Here is a 19556-nt window from a genome sequence, read left to right as displayed (position 1 = left end):
TTTTTGTGCGTAATTCGGAAGGCACTCCTTAATGCATTGACGCTACTATGATTTACTTTATTTGTAACCGTTTAAATTTGCCGCGTAATGATGACGTAGTCATGACGTTGTCAGGCTGCAATTCTCATTGGTTGTCTGGCGTTACCATGCGCAAGAGCATACATACCCTTGTATCATGGATCCAATATATAGACTTTGAGAATTAAGACAGTTTACTAGTAAATGTGATACAATAGGCGAGTCTCCGTTCCCAGAAGAAGCTCTAAGCTTACATATAACGATTTGGCACTATGTACCCTCATTAATAGCGGCAGAAAGCCGACCAGGGGATATATGTGTGAGAGAGAGAGAGAGAGAGAGAGAGAGAGAGAGAGGGGAGGAGGGAGACTTAATCACCGCAGTCACTTGCTGTATGTTCACATCACTTTTTGGTGCTTTTCTCATAAAAATGATTGTCTACACACTCACATTGGTGTCCTCGAGTCAATGTCATTATAAATTAGTTTGAGTTACTAATCAATAATAGGCCGAGAGGTGAAACATTAGATAACATCGATGCTATTTTTTATTCATATCGTGAATGAGTGTGTCACTTCATAGTTCGTAAAGCTAATAATACCAAGTCATGAAAAAGACAAAGTGACTTTATTTGGACGCCATATAAAAGTTAAAATGATGATTTTAACATAGCTTTTTATTATAAATAAAAGATGTACCTATTCATATCCAAACAGAAACACGATAACGTAATTTTGACGTTAAATTGAATCGCGACTGATCGAAAAATAACTTTTAATGATCATTTTGAAACTATTTCGACACCATTTTGATGCCCTGATGAGTTTATGTTCTACTTGGGTAAAATTAACCGTTGCATTATATTCCTCCTCAAAATTTTAACTGCGCTGTAACGGTATCAATTTCTCCTCTTATAATTTTAATTTGCACAAAGTCCTCAAATTACTAAATTTTACAAAAATCACAATCCAAACTAATTACAATTCGAGATATACGCTTTAAAAAGACATGGGGAAATATGCTCATTTGCCGATTTTTATTTCCGTTCCTCTACACTTTGACGCCTTCCACGCCAGGCTTATCTCGCTTATCGCGGTGCGCCAGCCCCGGGTGTCGAAATCAATCCGATAACGCCAGTCTGATGAGATATCAAGCCGGGGCGGTTCGTGCCGGCGCGATCGGCGCACTCGATAAACACGACAATAAAGAATCCCGCCAGGTCCGACTACGCTGGATGGCGTGTCGAATCGACGATGACAGAATCGATCGCCAATGTAGAGTCGCGAGCGAACGGGACCAGCACGTGCCATACATTGTCAGAGGCCAAATCCTTTATATTGGGCACGTCGACAATCGCTCGGTACTCGGTACATCGATGGGTAATTGAAGGTTGTACGAGGGGGAGGAAGGAGGGGAACGTTAAGCTCCCGCTCGAGGCCGGACAAAGGCTACACGGGGATCGGCATGGAGAATTAACGAATCGATCGGCAATTAACTCGCTCATTTTACCGGGCAATCGAAGCGAGTTGGAAAACCGACGTAATTGCATCGTAATTATGGCGCATACCGCATTGTCCTCGCGTATTGTATACGTAAACAGCCGAAGATTAATTAACGCAAAATAAAATCGGCCCGGTGGCGGCTATATATATTCTCACGAGGCACTCACGTCTATATGCGGTGAGGTAACAGAAAAGACATCAACTGCAATTGCAAATTTACGTCGAGTAGAATTGATCAAATTGATTATATTTTGGAAATAGCACAATATTCAGAAACTGATGTACACAGCTAAATGAAAAAACGTTAAAAGATTTATTCGCGTAAAAAAAATTTTTATAATGAAAATGAAAAAGAATAGCAGAGAACAAGAATTTTTAAAGCGTGTGAAGAATGCGGTCACACGTTGCGTTCCTGAAAGAACGAGGTAACTGAGCTTGAGCGTTGCGTATACTGAGAGAAAAAAATGGTTGCAACTACCACAATTTAACTATAATTTATAGTCATTTTCGGTGTCAACTATATTTTTTTTAGAGAACTATTAATATAATTGTTATTATTAATATTATAACAGCAATTATACTTATAAAAATAGAGCTTCTAATCATAATTATTTTACCATGCATTTATAATCACAAATATCAAACATTTTCCTTTCAGTGTATCAACATTTCAAAACATGATGTTACAATACGCAACTACATTGCAATACTATTGCAGTATTATTGCAATACTGATATATATATATATATATATATAACTCAAATTTCATATTTAGAGCGACAAATGTCTCGCGGATTAACTATAATTTATGGTCATTTTCGGTGTCAGCTATATTTTTTGTAAAACTCTATAAATATAATAATTATTACTAACATTATAGCAGTAATAATTATAAAAATGGAGTTTCTAGTTATAATTATTTTATCATGCAATTATAGTCACAAATACCAAACACACCTTTCTCCGAGTATACAACGGAAATGAGTGGAAACTTTGGTAACTGACTACAGGGATGGTAAAGAGAAGGTAAACAGACGGTACTCATTCTCATTCCTCCACAGGGAATAGATGTTGTGCGACAGGAACCGCAGAGGAGAGACGCGAGTACCAATGTACGAGTACGTACTTCCGATATCCGCCAGCGCGTGTAATGCCGGCCGCATCACCGCCACCACCATCACCACTATCACAACAAGGATCTCACGATTGATAGCATCGTCCTAACACTCCTAACCGCGATACATACACTTTAATATTACCATATATTTGATAATTAAATTTTTCTGTATTAAGAAACATCTTTTCACTTACGCTATTAAAATAGTATGATTTAATGCATTCTATAATGATCACCGTGACTAGTACTGAACTTTTCATTTACGTCACGTGGATCACCGACAACTGATACTAAACTTTTTGTTTAACATATAAATGTAGTTTATGTTATCATATATACGGTCTTATAGTATATTATATAAATGTAAATGCTTTGTACATCGCTGGTGGCCTTCATAAAATAAGTCAAATAAATATCAATAGAGTTATAAGGTGGTAATAATTTCGAATATGGTACACTGAAAAAAAAGTGTTTAGATTTGTGATTATAATTGTAGGGTAAAATAATTATGATTAAGAGCTTGTTTGCTTTTTATGGTTATTACTGCTATAATGTAATAATAACCTTATATGTATAATTATTTCAAACACGAAAAAATTATAATTTCTAACAATTTCAGGTATTAATATAGTAAAATATCAACATATAAGTAAAAAATAAAATAAACATTTTTATTGAATAAGCGCAATCGTAATGATAGTGAATATAACTAATTTCTTAACTTTATTTACTATTTATGTAGTGATAATACCTATGTTATCAGAAATAAGTAAAATATTATAATAACAAAATTTTAGCTTCGACTAAATTATTGAATTGCCCATATTCAAACAAGACATCAGATGATTCGATCAAACGGAATTCTCAGTGCACTTGTCGCTGAATGTATTAACTATCTCATCTGGAGAAGATAAAAAAAATCGGCGAATGTCCCCAGATCATAAAATTTCCTTGCACGAATGCAGTTGGGCCGATATCATACGTACGTAGATTTTACGCCTGTTTTATTGCCGTTGCGTGTACTTCATGTGTTCGTTTTGCAGCTGTGCACGTTCGTCGCGCTCGGATTTTTGCCGTGCGATGGAATTTCGTTATTTCCGTCGTAGAGTCGGAAGCGGTCGGTACTGTCGTACTTTCTTGTCAAAACAATGTGGGATCCGCATGCCACGAAGGAACATTTATATGTTCAGAGGAATACAATGCTCCGTATATATGGACTGGAAGCGGGAAGGTTTTCGCGTTTGTTTTGTGGTTTTCGGCACAAATAACATTATAAAGATCGCTGTAATTTTAGTCACCGCGACCTCTTTCTCTCACAGAATCGATTCAATAACTGAGTTCTTTAAATCAATTGTATGTATAAAATCTATAATCTGTCAGAGAGAGTGTACAGGGTGTACGAATTTCTTATTTTATAATATTTAAAAGAATATATACCAATATATTAGATTAATATATAAGAATATATTAATAAACGTTTCGATCCGTGTTTTGAATCCTCCTCAGTATAAATAATTCGCAAGCTTTAATAATTACAATTTCTCATATTTATATTAATGGTCAGATGAATATATTTTCCAGTAAACAACTTTGCTCGATTTGCTGAACAAACATTTAAATTAAATAAACTATTGTATTTTATGTAAAAAAACAATAGTTAAATTAAAAATATAACTTACATGTGATAAATATGATTGGACGAACCATAGACATTGTTATATTGGCATGTTCATTAACTGTCCGGTTACTCAAGCGTTACTGTATGTAATAAATTCAATAAATAAATAATAAATTCAGATAGTTACTTATATAAATTATTAAACTTACACAAACACTGAGAATTCTATATCAATGTTAATGGCTCGCTAGTCAAGTACCAAATGCTAATAATTATAAAACGTAAAATACATACAAACAATAACAAAGCAAAAGCATTACATCTCAAAAACTGAGTTGTTTAAATAAATAACAGAAAAAACTTTATGATTATATTTCGGAAAGTGGAAATTGGAACATATATGAAAAAAAAAAAACGATTTTATTGAATTATCTTGAAATGTAGACAGATATAAGTCTGAAAATTTTATTTTATTAAAATAATTATATTATAGGAAACTCAAGCATGATAAATAACGTTGATTGCTAGAATGTCAGGTTTTATTGACATTCTAGCAATCAACTTGATCGTCCTATATAAATAATTAACTTTGATAATTCCAAAAAAAACTGTTTTTAAATCTATATTTAAATTAAAATTTTTGATATTTCTCAGTAAAACCATTTTTTTCATGTATAGATACGAATATGATTTTTTTGTTTTTTCATTTTTAATTTTAGACTGAAATAAATTTTCCTCATTTCAAGCTATCGAAGCTGCGTGATTCGCTACGAGATATTACGTAATAAAGTTTCAAAGTTCGGCGTTATCGATCTAAGAAATTTGCGAATCTTCGTAATTCGCGTGAGGATGACGTGCCTGAAAAGTACATTAGCGAACGCAATTTGCGGTTCACGCGACACCCGTCCCGATATGCAAACCTTCGATTACACGGCCAGAGATGCATCAAGTTTAAATTGAATAATGTCCGTTCCGCAAAACGAGCCTCCATCGTCCGATAACGCCGTGGCAATGATAATATATAATTCAATTAATGTCCCGCGCGACGTGCGCAATGGGATACGCTCATTCTAGTTTGCTACTCGTCGCATGTTGAGATCCTTTTTAGCCGTTTTTCCTGGCTCGCATCATGATCTCGCTAATACTCCCTTGTTGGCATATGTAACTTTATAGCCACTACATCCGCATTGATGATTTTCCCGTAGCATGGTTTACCGCGTCGTCGAGTTAGCGAAATGTCGTAATCCGGAACACATCTCTCTCCCTCTTTCTCTCTTTCGGTTGATGAAACGGGAATATATATACGCAGGGTATCCCGCTTTTATCGTTAATATCCCAAAATGTACATCTTTTAGTGTAATTTATGCTGACTATTTACAGAGAAGCGTAGAAATGTAGTAATGGCCAGTAGCTGCCGGTTCCATTATTGCCATTTAGCCGCTAATCCTACTAATACCCCGAAAGGTATATTAATTTTCGATGTAATACTTTTTATCTCCCCGACGTTGCGGAATAAACCGGTCGAGCTTGATGAAATACACGCTCATATGCGATGTATACCCGTGCAATTATCATGGATACATTCGTATCTGAGCCATTTATGATCTTTATCATTCATTTCCGCTTTTCCATAGGGAAGAATATTGACGATAATGTTGCCGGAGGATCATTTTTAATTCAACCTGTTCTATCGATATCGCTGCTAATAGATTCAATACGTTTCATAAATAAGCCATAAGTTTTTTGATACATCCACTGCGCTTATCTTCCCCGAATACGAGTATTTTCATACATTAAAGGAAAGAACTGCATTCATCAACTTATTCGAATCGAATGTAAACTTACGTATTATTTTATGTTATCTTTATATTCAGGAACAAAATTGAATTTTCGATTCACGTCACTATTAACGCATTCGTCACGTAGATGGTGAGCGTGCTACTAGAGAAAAAGAATTACACGTTATCTTAGAAAATGTCGTGTACCTGGGTATTCCTTGTATATCCGTATCCCATAAACCTCTCATCGTGGGGCGGAACGATGTCCTTCGCTACGTAAAACGGCTCGTAAAGGAATTCGAAATTCGTCACATCATGACTAATGTACACCTTACCCGTCTTCACATTTTCGTGATGCACATGGTTCGGTGACACGTCCTGCAGCCACCTATAAAATAAAAAAACTGTAAAATAAAAAGACTAAATATTTATGCTAAGTCTCATCCATAAGACTATTTTATATTTCACGATACATATTTTATATACACAAAATTATATACATATATATGCCGTGTAATTTTGTATAAATTGTTAATTATAAAAATACAATCGCTAAATAATGGTAAAATTATTATTAACAAATTATTACTAAAGTACAAATAATGCAACTTGTCATAAAAAAAATTACTATGCATTCATAGTCTGTCACGTTGTGAGCATTTAATCAATTTCAATCAACGGGTACTAAATTGATTAGTGTTTTAATTGTTTCCAATTAATTATAGCGAACATAATTTCAAGAAATTTATAAAGGGCTAATGTAATATTAAATAACATTTAATTACAATAATTAATATAAAATGTCATTTACCTCGTGAAATTCGTGGCAAACTGATTATGTATAAAGACTTTCTGATGGAAAGGCCTGGCCAAGCCTTTCGTGGCGAGCCTAATTAGCTCCGTCTTATTTGGAGGAAACCTCACGCGCGTGTCCAACTCGTACGTGGGTATTACATAGGCGCACTTATCACAGTTGTCGTTCCTAAGGAACTCGTCGAGCACGACCGTCAGATTGAAACTCGGGACGATGTCGACGTCCGTTAAAAACACGTAGTCCGTCTGGCAGTTTTTGCGTGCCAGGTTCCGCATGTGATTCTGCGGATATACATTCCGTATCCGCCAATTGGTCTGCTCGCTGGGCACGCGGTTCATGAACTCGTTGAGGGTAGCTTCCGGTTTGGCACAATCGACATGGTCCGGCAGTTCGATAACGCGCGGCTGCTTCTTGGGCGTTCGCATTTTCGGCACGGCGAGAGAGAAAATCACTCTCTCTCTGATAGATTCGTAGCACCTCCTCAAATACACCAAATAACGCTGCAACACCTCAAATTCTTCATCACCGGCGGCATAGAGCGCTACGGACATCGGGCCGGTCCAGTGCAAGGCGACCTGTACCAGTGAGTGTAATTTTTCCACAGAGCTCTGGGTAGCCAGACACACTCGATAGGTCTGCGAAAGCTCCGTGAACCTGCTGCCGACCAGCACCGAGTCGTACATCCGGAATATCCGCCGGGAGTCCCATCTACCGAGCTTAATGTCCAGCTTGAGACTGTTAGCGTCAGGTGACGCGGGCTGATAATCCTGCGTGATGCATTCTGATTGTTGCTCGTGCTTGACGAGAGTGCCGAGATTCCACTCGGTGACGGCGTTCATCTCCACTTCCCGCGGGATCGCTTCTGGCGCGCAAGTCTCCGATTGCAACAGCAGGAACGTCAGCAGCATGTTCGACAGCGCCAGGATGATCACGCTCGTTAAACTGAGATTCCATGGCCGGCATCCCAGCTGTAAGAGAAAACAAACTTACAGCTGGTTGTTCACGTCGCTCACGTTGTTTTACGCGGGCACTGTATGGAAAAAACGACTTTGCCTAAAGTATCTAAGAATTTACTTGGATACAGATCTAAAAATAATTGAATTATTAAAATAATTATATATGACGTTCAAGCACAGTTGAGCAATGTTGCAAAAAGTTTTGACGTTCTAACAACCAACTTGGGGTTCTACGTAATTATTTTAATAGTCTAACAAAATTATTTTCAGATTTGTATCTGGCTAAATACTTACGTACTTTAGCAAATCGATCTTTTCACATGAATATCATTTTAGGAAGAAAAAGTTCACACTTTGACTTCGAAGATATAAAAGAATAATTCTGATCGACAATTATAGGAATTTTGATTTTATAGAGAATTAAAGAAAGATTTATTTTGATTGATATATTTTATGTATCTTTTTCTTTTCGCGAGACCAATATTCATAGTCCTTATTTCAAGACTATCTTAAATAATATCTTAATATGCTAATATTAACAGCTATGTAATAAGTAATAACAGCTATATAATTTATACAGCTATGTGATTTATGACGCCTTCAAACTGTACTTAAAACGATCTCAGATATAAGGGACTATGACATCAAGAATTAAACTCACCAGAATGATACCAATCTCGGTAATATATGTAATAAAGCGAAGCGATAATATATGCGACGATAACTATACAAGCTCTGCCATAAGGACGCAGTTATCACCGAGTTATTATTTTCCTAGTCGAGGAAAGGAATAAAATATAGAAAATAATCGTGAAAACATAAAAAATAATCGTGAGGCGAATATCATGTGTTCTCATCATAACGTATTCGAGTTAAGAAGGCCAAGGAGCAGCTCTCTTCGTTGTTCGCGTTTTATGTTCGCCACTTATTCTTCTAGAACCGCGAGGCACAATGTGTCGCCGGCCAGCGTGAATAATTTCATAGAGATACGTGAGAGGAATAAAGCGACCCGTGGCGAGATGAAGCCGCTGTATAATGACGAGAATCTTGTATTAGTCAGCGGCGGACTAACGTTTCGAGAAAGGTGCTAAATAACACCGAACCAAGCGAGTTGTTTACCAAAACAGTTGAATTCATACAAAATTTGTTGTTTATTGACAGTAGATAAATTTACAAGGAAAAACGCGTCTTGTTTAACGGAATAATTCAATAAAAGATGAATTGTTTAAATTAGATACACATATAAAAGGAAAAATACAATTCAACATTTTGTTGTTTGCAGCTGCTATAAATTCGATAAACGATTAGCTTTGAAATCCAAAAGAATCGTTCCTGTGACTAGAACGCGAGACTAAAGCAAACGGCAGGAAAATACACCAGGCAAAATGCAGTCAAGCACGCACGCGTTGTTCTACACCATCTCTGAACGTATCAAAACGTGTAATCGGATTATATCCTTCGCGCGTATTTGCGAGGAAAGTCAAGAAAGCCAAGCGAGGGTGCGTTTAAACTGGGGATATTTCGCTCTCTTCTATAAATAGGGAGATTACCGCGGCATACATTGGGGCAATTTCAGAAAAGCATGGTCAAAAGCGTAATTTTCGTTGAAAGGCAAAGAAAAAACGATGCAACATATGCTTTAAACATTTCACTTTTGAATTGAAAGTATTATATATTTTATATCCATAGCGAAATAATAGCAAGAACTGTAAAGAACGTCATTCATCATTCTTTTAAAATTAGCAGTAAATGTAATATGAATGTCATCACTTTATATATTTTTCACACGCTAAATTGTATATAGAAAAAAGTTTACATAAAAACAAAAATTTACTGACCCGTACAGAATCCTTTTAAAAAAGTCTGAAAACCCTAAAATATTTAAAAAAGATCAACTATAGCAAAAAATATGTAAGAAGCAAAGTTGTAGAATTAAAAAAATGTATTTAATGGTGATAAGAGTTTGATAATAATATATAGGTCAGTATTCACAGTGCACAGTTTCAAAACGGTTTTAAGTTATTTCTAATAAAGAGATATTATAATATTAATATGGATCCCTCTCTATGACTGATTTATGTGACATCTTAAGTCTGAATTTAAAACGATCAAATATAAGACTATGAATATATCGGCTATATACTACATCAGATTAAAATGTTAATATTGTCATATAAAAGATCCAAATACAAGATATTTTTACAGCTGTAATTAAAAGTCAATATAATCTTGTGCAAACAAATTGTCGAAAATACTCGAACATATATCTCTCTTTCATCTAGAAATAAAATATTTTTCTTACATGTAAAATAAAGTTTTTTTTTGTCAAATCAGTTAAACTCAAATAATTTGTACAAATAACATCTTACAAATATATTAAAACTCGTTATTAAATAATATAATACATAACTTACTAGTTAAAACTTGAGATAAAAAAAAACACAAATCCGCAACTTTAAAAACGCAAAATTTGCAACTTCATATTTTGACTGTTAGTCACATTTTTTAGAAAGTTTTTACGAAAATACCTCACTGTGCGATGGATGTTCTAAGCGAAGAACTTACGATAACACCGCAACGGCTGGCGTTGTTTTTAAACAAACTCATGGAAGTGGTTCGGTCACTGGCGAAAGTAAACTGCCGAGAACCTAACCGATAACAGTTTGTTGTGACTGTTGAGTGCAGAGCAAGGACAAGGACTACTTTACCTAACTACGAGTCCGCTATTCAACAGGACCCATTGCAAAAATCTGTGTCTTATAACAAGATAACGAGGACGACGGCATCGGATGCCAAAGGCAATGAAAAAAAAACGAAAGAATAAACGAGGAACATCTGTTACTCTTTCAAATTCTATTTATATAAATATATTTTCTCCGCGCAAAACTAATAAATACAAAAAGTAATAAAAGTTATAAAACGTTCGAGGGATTTTATATCACAATCACAACTGTAAATTAAATATAAGCTGAGCTTCATATTTCTTTATTTACATTTGGATCCCTGTAATGAATAATTTGAGAACTCAGCTGAGACTTGTCCTACTTTACTACTTCAGAAAGGTTTCCTGGTGAAATGCGATACTAAAACTTAGTGCGTATCGAGTTACTCGGCCCGAGAAGTCAAACGCACCAATGCCGGCGACCCTTGGAAAAATCGCTAAACCGCAGCCAACCACTCGACGCTAGGAAATCCGACCTAATGTGCCTTGGGGGAACAATGTGTTGCATCCCCGGCGTAAACGTCGGTCGTAAGTATCCCACCGCAGCAAGTTCCACGCCGAGGGCAAAGGGCAGCCGCGCGGTGTTACCTACTAACTGCAAACCCCACCGAAAATTATATACACACCGATAAGAAGTTCGCGGCAACCCTTCCTTGCCACCGCCCCATGTGCCATGCCCACCCGCTTTCCATCTGGATGTTCAACCGGCGGAACTAACACCCGAGGTAAGATCTTCGCGCCCGAGGGATATAAATCATTCCTCCTCCTCCATTTCTCCCTTCTTCTCTCCCTTCTCTCCTGAACCTCTCAACCTTCCCGCATCGACCTGCGGCCTCACTGACGGGCAAACGTTGGCTGTTCGGACGTGCGGTGGTCGTCTTTTCGAGCTCGAACGCGGGAAGGAAGTTTCAAGTGGAAATGCATCTTCTGAAGGAGCCTTGACCGACTTTGGGGAAGCGGATATCGGATGCATTAGGGTGCGGAAAGAGTTGCGCGCGTAATGTACTCTCTCTCTCTCTACTACGCGCGATGTTACGCTCTCTCGCGAGGTACAACTTGTATGCGGAACGCATACCTGTGTATGTAATGCACGTATGCATACGGCAACGCGTTACATGCCGCGTTCCTCTCGCGGGACAACCTGTACTCGATGGATATGGCAAGTGCAAATGTTTGACGATTCAAAGACGCATCCAGCAACGGTACGTCAACCCGACGCCGACGGAAAACTAATGGGAACGACGACACTTTCGCGATATTCCTATGTGTTATCTCAGCAGGCAAGTATGGAATCATAAATAAGAACGAAGTTTTTGTTGCTTTTCTTTTATCTTCAGTCGATTATAAGTTTAACGAATCTCGTCCGACACTCCATCAGACACGTTTATATCTACGGATGTAGTAATTGAACAAATTAGTTTCAATTTTCAATACAGGATGATGCGGACCATTCGAATTTGAAATTCCCACGCGAGTAATTCGCGAGTAAAATTATCTAATTATAAATACTGCAGCGATGGTGCAGTATTGATGAAATAAATTGTTAACATATAGAAATTATAGTTGCTTAATGTCTCACCGTTAAATATCAAAGCAATGATAATTCAATCCCTTGAGTTAAATAACATTTTGTTATTTTTAACTTCTATGTATGTCAAAATGTAAATCGATCCGTTTCTGTAGTTAGTTTCAAAGTAAACAACATCCGTATTAACGTATGCATTTAAATAAATAATAAACCAAATTTGAATCAAATCTATATTATCTTTGAGTCTAACCGTCTGAGTTAAACTACGCCACTGTTTTAGTTAAATTAACGATATATTGATTAGAAATAGTGGCGACTTTTAGAAATATTTAAAATCAATTCAAATTGGGTATAATTTGATATAATAAATTTAACAGTGCTTGATCCTTTTATCTTCTTTTATCAATCAATTAGAAACTTAAAATCAGATCTCGTCCGGCGCTCCAAACACATCTCGTGTAGTAATTGAGTAAAATAGTTTCAATTTTCAATATAAGCTGCACAGACAGTTTTAATTTAAAATTCCCGCGCAAGTGAAATTATCCAATTATAAGTACCGCAGCGATGCTGCAGTGTTGAGAAAACAAAATGTTAACATGAGAATTAATTGCTTAATGCCGTTGCCTGAATACTAGGCGATCGGCTTGTGTAGTTTTGTTTTGCTATCGAGCTTTTCGTTTGTAACGCGCCCACAAAGCAGTAACATACACAGTTGCGCTCGTTTCGGCGCGTTTTCACGGATAATATTTGAAAGCGACAACGTTATATATAAACTCTAGCCATTAAACGTACAGCTGGGAAAAAATACAGAAAAAGGAGCCGCCTGGCGAAATTGTTTAAAGCAACGATGACAGCGAACTGAAGTTCGCGAATTCCGACGTAGCATATTTTTCTTAGTGCGCGCCGAGAAAGACCGCCATTACACACGACGGCGGTACGTAAACCAACCAACTTCGTCATAACTATTTTCTTATAATTTGTTCGGCAAACGCGATTTTTCCATCATCATGTTTTCGTTCCATTTCGTTGCTTGTCGTATCATTATTGCGGAAAAAAAAAAAGTGCGAACGAGTACCTCGACAGCGCAATCATCTTTGTTTTGCATATAAAGAAAAACGCGGAACATTACAACGTACACGAAAACCTACAGAAATGTCATGTAACGAAGTGAGAGTAAACAACTTGCAGTGTACTTTTATTAGGGCAATATGATACCAACGGTTAAATTCTCTACGTTAAGACGCATGTTTCAGTCGTTATCACGTAAGTCAATACACGAAGAAAAATACATGATAATACTTGGAATATTCCAAATGTGAATTGTAAATAGAAGGATTTTTCATAAATGTGTGTCTATATTTACGAAAGATTATTCTGCTCCAGCACTATTTTTCTCAGAACAAAAGCATTACATAAAGTTTAAGTAATAACGTAACAAAGACTAATGTGGTAGAAGCGATAATAATACAAGAAATATAAAAGCAAGTGGATAGAAATAAAATAGAAACACAAAATAATAATAAATATATCCAAGCGGAACAATAAGTCACGTTAACATCAAAATGACGTTGAAATGAATCGTAAATGATATTTTGACATCATTTCGATACTATAATGGCTCGTTCTGCTTGGGTACATGCATGTCTGTTAAATAAAATACTTTCAAATATGCACATTGCGAATAATAAGATAAGAAACTATTAAAAAGTTTTCGCGTGTTATCACGATATGAAACTTGTAAGCGTTCCTTCTCGTTGCTCGATGCCCTTCGTTGCACACGTCGCTAGTGTCCGCGGAAGGACGGAGCGTCGCCGTTGAGAGGCGACATCAGTTGCAGGGATTTTTACAACCCAGTGCGGAAACCTCCGAGTGCATCCGTGCACGTCTGTGTAAAACGCGAGAAAATTCCTGCCGCCGTCGACGTCCACCCGAGAGGACAACTACCATCCTGGTGTCCTCCGTGTCTGGTGGGCGGATGTATTAACTCGTCGTGACGTCGCGCACGGCTGCGAGAAAAGAGGTAGAAGAGGGACGGGATGTCCTTCGCCGTGTTCCCTCCTCTCCGCAAGGATGTTTGCATGCTATTACTGCCAGCAAATCCCTACGTCGCGCACAGCGGACGCTCATTACAATTGCAAGAGAGGGCTGGCTGGCTGGCTGGCGCGCTCGGGCTCTCTTGCGCGTCGCAGACGTAATATCAGAATGCATTGGGATGTGCATTCGGAAGTGTCCCGATTCCACGACTTCCCCTTCTTCGAAGGTTGCCCATCCACCCACTGCTCTCTTACCCTCTTTTACTCCGATGACGCGCGACCGGTGTGACGCAACCGCTGCATAAAGAGGGGACAAAATTTAATATTTTCGAGCTCGGAGAAAAACTCTCAAAGTCCATTAAAGATGAACCGCGGCGTGAGATCACGTACACAACTGAGCGACCTCGTGTACTCAGTTCCTATATCGATTGATATTTAAAGAGGAATCTAATTAAGCTAATGAAATTTTCAGAAGAGAACGTTTCCAATTCATATGATAAATTGATGAGATATTTATGACAATTCTAGAATGTATTCAGGACTTAAAAAGTATGTAGGATGTATCTGAAATAACGCCCACTAATCGTACAATGTTATTCCTAATAAGAAACTAAGTCGAAAAGTCCTCTACTATTTTGCAATTTTCGCAATAGTTAACGAGATATTAATTTCTAAAGATTGCCGAATAAACTGAAGATAAAATCGATGTATAAGACAATTTTAAGATATCTTTCAGTGTTCTTTGTGAAACGTTTTGAAGATGTTTCTTAAAGAGAGAACTCTTAAAAAGATATCTTAAAGTTGTTTTATACATCGATTTTAGACATTTGGACCATTGGGTAACTAAAAAAAATATTGCGAAATTGTAAAATGATAGAGAACTTTTCGACTTAGTTTTTTATTAAGAATAACTATATAATTAGTAGGCGTTATTTCAGATACACCCTGTATATGACATTTTTTCTCCTCTGACTCTACTTTTTCGCCTTCGAACAGGAAAATAGTTTCTCAATTGTACCTCTATTTATATATTAATGAAGAATGTACATCAATTTGACAATCATCATTAATTGTGTTGGAATGTGGCTTTCGGTACAATTATAATTAAGAATTATTTTGTCTGGTGTCCATTGAGGATATCATTTAAACATTAAGATTATCTTTTATTCATTATTTTAATGGACTGAGGAAAACTAAGTAAAATCGAAACGTTTCCTATATGTATATTACATTTTAACTAATTGAGTAACGCTCTAATAAACCACTTTACATTTTTGACCTAATTATTTGCTCATAAATTGATCTTTCTATCGCCATTATTTACATTTTTCTCCCTTCGTCCGCGAGATTTTGAATTTTAACCTGTTTGAGTACAGATAATCTCTCTCATCATGCTTGCTTCTCACCAGTCTCCGCGTATCAATTGATATTTAAAGTGAAGGCAGTTTAATTAAAGTGCCAGCGAAATTTCCGGAAGAATGTTTCAAATTTATATTTATGAGATACTTATTAAGATTCTAGAATAAATACGCGTACAATTTGAAAAGTATATACGATATTTTTCTTCTTTCGCGTCCACAAGATTTTAAATTCCAAACTGTTAAAGTACAGATGATTTCTCTCTGATCTCATCATGCTTGCTTGCAAAATCCGGTGAGCGATTGACGTCGTACAGTAACATCAAACGTTCGTCAATCGAGTCCACCACAAAGTAGCATCGTTCCCCGATAAATACCACGCCTTGTACGGTAAGCATTGGAAGCTCGTGTGGACGTCGCTTGCAAATACGCGGCGATTGCGGCGGTAACAGCAACTATGATCCACGTGAAAGAGGAAGATGAAAGAGGAAGATCGATAGGTGGTGGATCTACGCTTTGCATCGCCGAAGCCGATCAACGTTGATCGGACAACACAACTGTCGAGGGCGCGCGCAGTTTAGTCGATATTCATTCCCGAGGCCGTTAGCAAAGAGCACTTACGCAAATGTGTAACAGGCTCGAAAACAGCGATGTAACTAAAAAGAGAAAAAGGAAGGTAGGGAAAAAATAAAAAAAGAATTGTATTTTCGATGCAGCAAAATAATAGCGATGCGTATAATAGAAAAATACGGCATATCTCGCCGATGATATTCGGCTCTAGTTCTCTGAATAGAGAAATTATTTCTGTTCTTACATCTATATATAATTATCGCGCATTCTCCGCGTTCTTACGAGAGATCGAACGTATCGATTGCGAACAAATAACCAAGAGCGGAACGCACGCCGTCAATGGTCATACGGCGTACGAAGTTCCTATGGTAATTCAAACACAATGGAAACTCGTGTGCTCGCTCAGGTAGCTGCTTGCTAACGCACAACTCTACACGTCTCTCTACACGGTACACGAGGACCTGGCGGTGTAGATACTAACGTAGGTATGTGAAGTACCCTAACGGAGGCGCGGCGATGATGCCGATGTATACAGAAGGTGGAGTCACGGCATGATTGATTATGCGAACACGTTGTTATCACTGATTCAGTCTGCCGCGCTGTAGCGCGCGTGTACTGACTGGAACCGACCATCGAATGTGTGCACATTACACAACTAACCCATTATCAAATTGTGTACTTGGGCTGCGGTTCTCTCGTTCGCGATCGCTTCGGGCAGGGATAAAACCCGGATCGAACCCCCGCGAAAATCTCATAACCAATATCGAAATTAGACGTTCAAAGTGGCCTACAGCCGTGTTTTAATTTCTTGACTTTTTACAGCGATTGCACACTCGCGTATGCAACTCACGGTATCTTATACTATACAACCCGAGTAGCACAATTCATTGGCGAAATATTGATTAAATATTGGCATACATATGAGGATATATATTCGGTTGATAAATTGTACTACTAGGGAGGGTTGCACACATCCACAAATTTCTCATCATAAAATTCTATAACTTTGCTCTGATTTCAAGACAAAATTTCATGATTTCTCTTAATGCTTTCAATATTTAATAATATTTAATAATATTTTGAAATTTATATTCATATTTTATATATAATTATTTTTTTAAAAATTAATAAATTTATATATTATTCGCTTCTAATATCTCGCGTAATAATGTATGTCCTTTAAAAACATTGTTTTTTAATTTTTAGCCACTTACTTTTGTTTATTGAAATTTTTTGTATTTCCGTTTTAATATTTAGAAACCGTCAAATATTTTGTTGAAAGAACAGTTCAACATAGCAATGATGTAAATTACTATTAATGTTGCTGACATTACTTGCATTCAGCTGTTAAGTTGGTAGTAGTATTTCAAAGTTGCGTAAGAGTGATATTTCTACGCATATATTAAACTTTTTTAAAACCTAGAATTTTAATTTTCTAGACAATTTTGCAAAATTCCCTTACTTTTCCTTGATTTTTCTGGTTGTTTTCAATTTTCCCGATATTTTCACGATTTCTCTAATTTCCAGTGATTTAAAAACATGATTATGAGGCATATCGAAATCGTAATCGAATCCGTGAAATCAAAGGATAATAAAATGTAACTTGAAATATCAAACTCTCTGAACTTTTCGTTCTTGGCTGTATGAAATTTTTTGCACCTTCTATCAACAACCTGGAAGTCTTTGAGCTTCAGTGCAAATTTTTAGATTGCACCGGATTGTTTAAAAATCTGAAAAAATTCTTGTGAAAGTTTTAACGAGTTTCTATCATAAAAGTCAGATTGTATTTTACTTATTTTCTACAGATTTAAATTTTATCTACCAAAATATATAATCAATTGTGCCTTCAAAGTTTAACTTAGCCGATGGAGTATTAAAATTTTGGACCTTTACAATCTTGGTCTCCCACAAAACGATTAACCGGCTCGGTAACCACCGGAACTCCACGTTTATACGCTTATCAATAATGTTTTATAATTCAGCTGGAGATTACGAAATTGTCGATTGTTTATTCTGCTCCGCAGTGCGTGGTGGCGCGCGGCCTGTTCGCATCCGTGCAAAATTATTTTTGTAACGCAGCTACACACGCAGCGTGGTTGTTGCATTTCCGCAGGCTCAACCACCAGGAGAAAACCAGAAATAACTCTCGTGCATTTTTTTTCTCGTATCCTGACGTTCCGGATACCATCCGGACGGCTTCGATAACGGACGCATGTTCTATGCACGACGCTGTCTAAAAACCACGAACTAACGCGCGATTTCGCAGTTTCCGAATAGGAGATCCACGTTCTCCGTTATGTACCGTTAGATTGACGGGCAAATACAATTTCACTTGTTATTAATAAAATAAAAGAATAAAAGAATCAATATACTGTGCGAAATGGCATGCGGATACTTTTGTCATACCTTTATTTAATAATTTTTCACATTCTTTGTTTAATATTTTTTCATCCCTTAATAATTTTCTTCGCTAAACAACGGGAAAATAAAGAAATAAACATTTCTGTAATAAATAAAAAAATAATTACTGACGTGTTTCTATATAAAAGATCGGAAAGCTCTCAAAAATATCTCTTTACAACAATCCTTTCTATCATTGTGGCTTTCCTCACTTTAATAAATTAGATTCTTTATATTTCAACAACATTTACATTTTTCTGATATTTCAGATATTTTTATCCTTGCTTATTACTCATTTTTAAAAAGTATATCTTTGCACGCAGTAAACTTTTTTTCATTGCACCAATATTCATGTATTATATTGTTATTTATCAAATGATGGGTTTATCTACCACGAACAGTTTTTTTTTTATATCCTTTTTTTCGCAGACTGTTTTCATTCATTTTGCCTGATATCAATCTTGATTTGTTATCTCATAGTACGCTAATCCACGTTCTCTGCCAACAATACATTTTTTTTCATCATACTTGTTTTTATATTTCGTTTTTATTTTGTATTTTACCTTCCTAAAAACATACGATAAATTCTATTCTGTATCGGAATACGCCGTTGCGGAATGACATGAAAGAAAGGCCGAATGCCGACGTAAAGCGGGAGGAAAGAAAGGGAAAAAGAGAGAGTGTACGAAGTTCCGCGTGCAGATAACGGATAAAGACTAAATTCCGCCTTTCAATTTCGCCGCAGTCCCATTTTATTTCTGGTTCAGTGCCTGGATGCAACGGCTGCGAGCCGCGCCGCACCGCAGCGATGCAACGTCGGCGTCGGCGTCGGCGTCTCGGAGCGCTGCAACGTAACTTAGCTAGAGAATAAACTGAATACCATTCATTACGCTAACCCATCTCGTGCACGGGCGCCAACGTCGAAGGCGCCACTGAAAAGCTGAGAATTGGAAATTCTTTGAAACTCGTCCCTCTCCTCTCTCTATCTCCTTTCCTTACCGCCCGACCATCGGATACAACAGCTGAAAAGGGTCATTCGAGAGAGATGTGGTCCACGATAATAAACGAATCTCGCCTATTCCCCTGGCCGAGACGATAGGCCAACGTGCGTATTATCGAACTCTCGAGAACGGTATCTGTC

At 37.0% G+C, this 19556-nt stretch overlaps 1 protein-coding gene across 1 annotated transcript in view; it reads right to left on the bottom strand.

The window, feature by feature from the left end:
• The window catches only part of LOC108758933 (beta-1,4-glucuronyltransferase 1), a 40064-nt gene that overhangs the window by 12662 nt on the left and 7846 nt on the right, over positions 1-19556 (bottom strand). The window contains exons 2-3 of the mRNA XM_018504178.1: positions 6846-7816; positions 6242-6422 (exon numbers count right to left, since the gene is read on the bottom strand). Of these exons, the coding sequence (XP_018359680.1) occupies positions 6242-6422; positions 6846-7816 (1152 nt within the window). The remainder of the gene's footprint in view (positions 1-6241; positions 6423-6845; positions 7817-19556) is intronic.

Source organism: Trachymyrmex cornetzi, unplaced genomic scaffold (assembly GCF_001594075.2).
Source record: "Trachymyrmex cornetzi isolate Tcor2-1 unplaced genomic scaffold, Tcor1.1 scaffold16, whole genome shotgun sequence".
Classification (NCBI taxonomy): Eukaryota; Metazoa; Arthropoda; class Insecta; order Hymenoptera; family Formicidae; genus Trachymyrmex; species Trachymyrmex cornetzi.
This window is presented reverse-complemented; position numbering and strand designations above follow the sequence as displayed.